The sequence below is a fragment of the Saccopteryx leptura genome, chromosome 7, assembly GCF_036850995.1.
Source record: "Saccopteryx leptura isolate mSacLep1 chromosome 7, mSacLep1_pri_phased_curated, whole genome shotgun sequence".
In the NCBI taxonomy this organism is placed as follows: domain Eukaryota; kingdom Metazoa; phylum Chordata; class Mammalia; order Chiroptera; family Emballonuridae; genus Saccopteryx; species Saccopteryx leptura.
The window spans coordinates 85559068-85565593 of record NC_089509.1 but is presented as its reverse complement, the minus strand read 5'-3'; the positions used below and the strand labels follow the sequence as shown (position 1 = coordinate 85565593).

At 46.6% G+C, this 6526-nt stretch overlaps 1 protein-coding gene across 3 annotated transcripts in view; it reads left to right on the top strand.

Moving 5' to 3' along the window:
• Positions 1 to 208: 208 nt before the first annotated feature.
• Positions 209 to 6526, top strand: part of SATB2 (SATB homeobox 2) — a 194886-nt gene continuing 188568 nt past the window's right edge. Inside the window, exons 1-2 of one of the 3 annotated variants that reach the window (XM_066345910.1) lie at positions 1542 to 1682; positions 2937 to 3164. In XM_066345910.1, the coding sequence (XP_066202007.1) occupies positions 2996 to 3164 (169 nt within the window). In that variant the 5' untranslated portion in view covers positions 1542 to 1682; positions 2937 to 2995. Of the gene's footprint in view, positions 238 to 1541; positions 1683 to 2936; positions 3165 to 6526 lie in introns of those variants that run through there. The other 2 variants (XM_066345909.1, XM_066345908.1) reach the window with 2 other exon arrangements.

The following is a 6526-nucleotide window of genomic DNA, read 5'->3' as shown; positions in this document are numbered from 1 at the left end:
CGCCCTGCGCCCCGCACACAGCTCTCTCTCCTGTGCCACCCACAGCCCGGCGGACTGTGCCGGCGCTCCTGCCGTTTGGGACACTCGGGCTATTGTTCTGGACCTGGGACCGCGCCGGCTCTGAGGGAGAACAGGCCTTCCCCGCGCGGGCGGCGGCGCGGCGGGCCCGGACGGCCGACTCCGCGCGGAGAGGGAGCTCGCAGGCACCGGGAAAAGTTACTCCGAGGGGCGGAGGCGGTGGGTGGTGGGCGGAGGCGGGGGGTGGGGAGGCGATAGCCCTCCTATCTCCAAAGTCGAAAGTACTCGGCGCTGCTAGCAGAACCCCGAGCCAAAGCAGCCGCGGTCGCCTCCTGCGCGCGGGTCTGCGCCTCCTCGGGGAGACGAGGCCACCAGCGCCTGCCTTGTCGCAGCGCCTCCGCGCCGGGACGAGTGCGCCTACGGGCTGGGCGAGGCGGCCGCACCCAGGACCCGCCACCAGGAGGAGGAGGAGGAGCACAGCCCGGGCCCCGGCGCCCGCTCGCACCCGGGAGCACCCAGCGCTAGCGCGGCACTCGGCTCTCTGTCTTCGAGCCTCCACCGCCCCGCGAGCGCGCGCGGTCCTCGCCACACCGCGTTCCCACCGCCGACTCTCCTCTTCCTCCTCTTCCTCCTCCTCCTCTCGTCCCTGCCTCCCACCCGCCTCTCGCCTGTCCCTCTGCCTTCTCCGCAGCCCCGCCGCTGTTGGGTCGCTGGGCTCAGAGCGATTGATTGATTGATGTTTAATTTCCTGCCTGGCGGGGCCCCCCTCCCCCGGCAACCTCCCCAGCCCTCCTCCCCGCCCCCCACTCGCCCTCGCTGCGCTGGACCCGTCTGGCTCGGGTTTAGCTCGTCCCTTCTCAACCCCCATCCCAAAATAATCCAGAGACTTCCCCTACCCCCACCCCAAATTATTATTTTGAAGGCGTTAGAGCTGGGGACGGGAAGGGGGAGGGGGAGAAATCGGAAACCGAGGACAACCCAAAAGGACTCACTTTGCCTGATGACTCAACGCAACTAATAATCATCTCCCTCTCAGCGTGTCTCTCTCTGCGGCTTGTCAGTGAGTCTGGCTCCAGCTGCTGGCGGCGGCGGCGGCCTAAGAGAGAGGCTGGAGGTGACAGCCGGGGCGGCCGCCGCGTTTCCTCCCGCGCGCTATCCCGGGTCCCCGCGCCTTCTCGGCTCTCGGCGGCCCCGGCCGTGCGGCCCCGGCCGCGCCTCCCCGCGAGCTAGCCGCCTCGCGCAGCAGCAGCCCCAGCCCGCCTCCGCTTCCTACTTCTCAGCCCTTTCTCTCCAGAACGGGTCTCCTTCCCGAAGGTGCGAAGGGCTTTTTCTGCCTCCGCTCTTCTCCCCTCCTCCGGCGTCCCCTCCCCCGCCCGCTCGGGCGCCCCTTCGGAGGAGCCCTCCTTTCCCTCTCCTCCCCCTCCCCCTCCCCCCGCCCCCCCACGAGTCATCATCATCATAACAACCATCTCCGCACTAGAAGACACCCTGACCCAGGACCGTACACGTTAGGACCTGGGGAAGAGGCGAGGGGAAGGAGTGCAGAGAAAGGAGGACTAGGAGACACGGCAAGGCAAAGCGTCAGAAACTTTCCACCCTGGATTCGCTACTTTTGCTCCATGGACAGAGCCCCAGCCAGTCAAGTTACAGACAGACCGTGAGCAGTAAGTACGCAGGGCGAGGGCTCCCGCGCTGCGCTCGGGCGGTCGGGGAAACCCCGGCTCCGGCTGAATTCCCTCCGGGCCGCTCTCCCCCTCCGGGGCTGCGGAGCCGGGGGAGTGCGGACGGGCTCTTTCCCGCAGCGTTCGGGCTCCTTCTCTGCGCCTCTCGCATCTCTGTTCTCACCTCCCCTCTTCCATCCCCATCTCGTCTTCTTGAGCCGTGGCGAAGCGGCTTCTCCCACGGCCGGAGTGCGCGAGAAGATTCCCAGCGCACTTGGTTGTTCCAGACTCCTGCTTCTCCAGGATGTCAGTGTCAGTGTGAGTGCCGTTTCCTCAGGTGTCTCCCCCTCCTCCGCCGCCCCCCAAAAGTCCGGTGGTGCCGAGTTCTGCAGGTTCTATGAGGAGAGCGCTGCCAACCAATCGACCCAGAGGAAAACTTTTTGGAGGGATTTAAAAATTGGGGTTGATGACGGCTATTCTTGCACTTAATAATTTAAATACTTTTCAATTTTGCTTTTACGTTGTATGATGAAGAGCTTTACAAAAAATCACTTAGGATCAGATTAATATAAGAACATTCGAAAATAATAACAATTGTAAATTGTAGCCCCTGCCCTTGTGATGGAGGTTATTCTGATGACTACCTCCAAATGTTTCTAGATGCTTATTACTGTGGAATTAGGGTCGATTTTGTGCAAAGTATGTGTGTCTCAAGACTGGCTCATTAGCAAAGGTAAAACGCGGGGATTCAAGGGCTGCTCGTCAGGCCTTCGTTAGCCTCCTGCCTCGCCATTAACAGCGCATTCATCATGTGGTTCTTCTGGTTTCTTATGGACTCGTGTACATCCCCAACCTCCTCTTTGAGATGTTTACGAAGTTCACATCTTTCACAACCTTGATCCCTAGACAGGGGAGCTGTCACACCCGGGGACAGTGTATGCCAACCCTGTCCCAATGGACCGGTCACTTATGGGCGCCCCTGGGCGCGGGCCCCACCGTTGTCATTGAGGGCTAATTCCAGGGGAACAGCGACTGGGCCGAGTCTTAGCGCTCCAAGCTGCGGGCTCCCTTTGGGCCGCCGGCGTGTGGTTGGGACCGGCTTCCCGGCTCGGGCCCCTCGGGCAGCGTGGGAGGAAGTTTATGTAGCTGTGGTGCGTCGCTCTGTCACTGGCCTGAGTGTCTATCACGTGTGTGAGCGGTTTTCCCTCTTTTTTCTTCCCTCCCCTTTCCCTCCCCCCCTTTCCGCCCCCTCCCTAGGTCCCTGCGCATTTTATTGCGACCTGCCGGTGGGAACTTTGTCTCCGAGTCGGAGCAGCATGGAGCGGCGGAGCGAGAGCCCGTGTCTGCGGGACAGCCCCGACCGGCGCAGCGGCAGCCCCGACGTCAAGGGGCCTCCCCCGGTGAAGGTGGCACGGCTGGAGCAGAACGGCAGCCCCATGGGAGCCCGCGGGAGGCCCAACGGCGCCGTGGCCAAGGCCGTGGGAGGTAACAGCCCCGAGCAGGGAGGCGCGCGCAGCCCGCGGCCCGGTGATAATGGCCCGGGTGTCAGGGTTCAGGTTGATTAGGCTCTGTCGCGGTGTAGGATTACAGGAAGTGAATTCCAGGTTGCCAAATAATGCCCCCGTCGCCTCTCATCTGCAACTGGTAGCTTCATCTTGAGTTAAAACAAGAAAGTGGTTTACCCAGAGGGTGGCATTTTTTGGGCACTTTGCCACTGCGTGCTGAGGTGTTGGCAGGTTTATGTCACAGCCAGCTAACTGTTTCTGGATTTTCCTAGAGAGCTTTTGAGTGATTTAACTCTTTTGCCTTGCCTCAGAGTTTGTGTTGTAGGGATGAAGTTCAGGTGCGTTCGCTTTGGTGGACTAGTGTTTGATGCTCGGTCTAATAGAGGAGCAAAGGGTTGTTACTTTGTAGTTAGGACAGTGCTTCCTGACAAATAACAACTGGGAATACGTCCTGCTACATTTCAAGTGTGAAATAAAGAATCATGATTCTATCAGGCCCTTAAAGGCTTCAATGCTACTGTTTCCTATAAAGTTTAAAGTCATATGCGTTTGTAACTTTGTTAGGAATTATAGCACAACAGGTGAAAATAGTATAGGAGCCTTATTGTCTACATGCTGTTTTCCTTTTTTCTTTCTAAGAATTTAATATTATTTAAAGATAATCTTTTGTAGTTTTACTACTGAAACAACTACTTTCTCTTAAAGTGGTTAGGAAAAGTAATTTTATAAAATGAAGATATACAAGAAAGTTAAACATTATTCAAATATTTTGAAGTTTATATGCCATTTGCTCGGGTTTTTTTTTTTTTTTTTTTACAAATAAAATGCATAAGTCTCATGAAGCCTCTACTGTGTTTGAGATAAATCACTAATGTAACTTTCTTGCTTTTAAAGTTTTGTTTGTCCTAAAATTTTTATCAGTAGCCTACTTAATATTATTTGCATTAGCTTGCCGGTAATGATACAAAACCCTGGCAAAACTTAGTGATCAACTCCAACCCCATGTTCTAAATAGTCATAGGATGTATTTCAAAGCAAATACTTAACATGTCCACTCCCTTTTAAAGAGTTAAATACTGACATTTTATAAAGTAACACATTTTTATTTTTACTTATTTTGCTATTAGCTGTCTTCATGGTAGACATTCAGTATGCTTTGCTTTAGTTCCTTACTTAATCATCTCTCTTGAGAAGCACTCATTCTCACAGTTTTTAAAGCTTTAAAAAATTATTTGGCTTTAGATTGTAGATTATGTATCTTTCATGTTAGGGGCTTGAAAGCATACTTTAATGAAGCAAAAGAAAATTTCATAGTCTGTGACCCATTTTTTAAAAGTGCTATTTATTAATTCACTGTCTTGAGACTGAAACAATTACTTTAGACTTTTTGTATCCTCTTTTAATATGTGCATGTAAGAAAGAAAAATATGTAGTGAATATGGTGGAACTAAATGTGAAATGATATATTATATGCTGATAATATTTAATTAAAAAACTTTTAGTAGTCTTTAGAGAAGATGTGTCCTCAAAGTAGCCTTATCCGTAAAGAAAAAACTTAGACTTGAAATTTTGATTTCTTTCTGAAGACCTAATAAAATTCACTAAATTGAGAGAAATTCTAAATATTTTAGAATATAATTGTTAACAGTCGTGTTTCCCTAAAACAAGTTTTATTTATTTATATCGTATTGAACTATGAAAGAAACTGCCTAATTTTGTTGACTAGGGTTACTGTTAGTGTAAAATGGTAGTTGCTTTTTATATTTTCTGAGACTATTATTCACATTTGACCACGTAATTCAAATTTGATATAAATGAAAATTGTCTTGGTGATGAATAATAATAGATTTGTTTCAAAAAACTACTTTTGTCACTTTTTCTGAGCTTTAATTTCATTTAGTGATATAGCAAAGCTCTTATTAGTGGCTTCTCAAACTAAACATAAAGATGACATTTTGTCTCAACAGTGACCATTTTTAAAACTTAATAGTAAAGTGGTTAAAATAGTTTACATATGGTGAACTTTTAAAGATTTTTTAAAAGAAAATTTTACTCTATATACCATAATAGGTTGGTAAGATTTTAATTTAGAAACGTTTAAAATGTAGCAACTTAGAACATAAAAATTTGATATTACAAAGTTTTCTTATTGAATGTTAATGGTTATGTTAGGGATTTAAGTTTATATACAGTAGCTTCCAAATGTACAATGATATGTTAATGAATTCATTTTCTTGTGACTTTTAATAATACATAGACTAGAGAAAAAAGCAAAGCTTTTAAAAATAGACATTCTAAATTTAAAAAAGTATTTAAAATATATTTCTAGTTAGCTGTTCTTCATAACTGAAACACCTTTTTTTGCAACAGAGAGTAAATAAAAAATAGATTATATTTTTATCACCCTACCTCATTTTGTTTAAAATTTTTTATGAAGCAATGTAATAAGCTTAGACAACTACAAAAATATTTATAGCTCTTCATCTTTTATTACCCTTTTCAGATATAGTGTAATCTGGTCAATGTTGAAAAGGTTACTATAATGACAACATTAATGTTTTTAAAATACATTCTCCCAATGTTCAAAATTTGGGAGAATGTATTTGTTAATCTTTAGTGATTTTAGGGGGAGTTGCCCCCTGAAAATAGCAGAAATCATTAAGTTAATTGGTTGCTCAATAAAATGTCAGTTTATCTTACTGCTTTTGATAAACAGTGAGTGGAATAAATGTTTCTGAATGCTTTGGTTGCAATAGTAAAATAATTCTTTTTTTTTTTTTTTTTTGCTATTCTACTTTTTTAGGGAGAGAGTTTGATTTATTTGTGTCTAGACTTAACTAGTTGAGGTGGTAGATACACTATCACAATCTTCAAGGTTGTGTTTTATAGGGGAATTAAAAGTTAGTGCATTGTTTATAATGTGGTTAGTTTTAGAAGACTATAAGAAAGTTCAGTTTTGCTTTTTCTTTCCAACACTTTCTAGGATGTTTTTACTTTTATCTAAGCAGTGTTTTAAAGCATGTATGTAATAAAATATAAGTGCTCAGATGTGTATGACAATCAGTTTTTATAAAAGGTTCTCAGGGAAAGAAAAAGGCTAATATCTCTTTAAAAAACATATGAAGCCTGGGAGAGAGTTTAGAGCAAGCAAGAGCACTGTGGTGTTGACAGCTTTATATCCCTGCTGGGTAACATTCACTTACTAGAATTGGCGTCCCCTGTCAGCTAGTAATTCACTCCATAAGGATTTTGAAAAGGATGATTAATGGTGGGGAAATTTATATTTGTGAAATTGGTGATTAAAACTTACCAATCTATTTGAAGATTTAGAAAAAGAAAAGA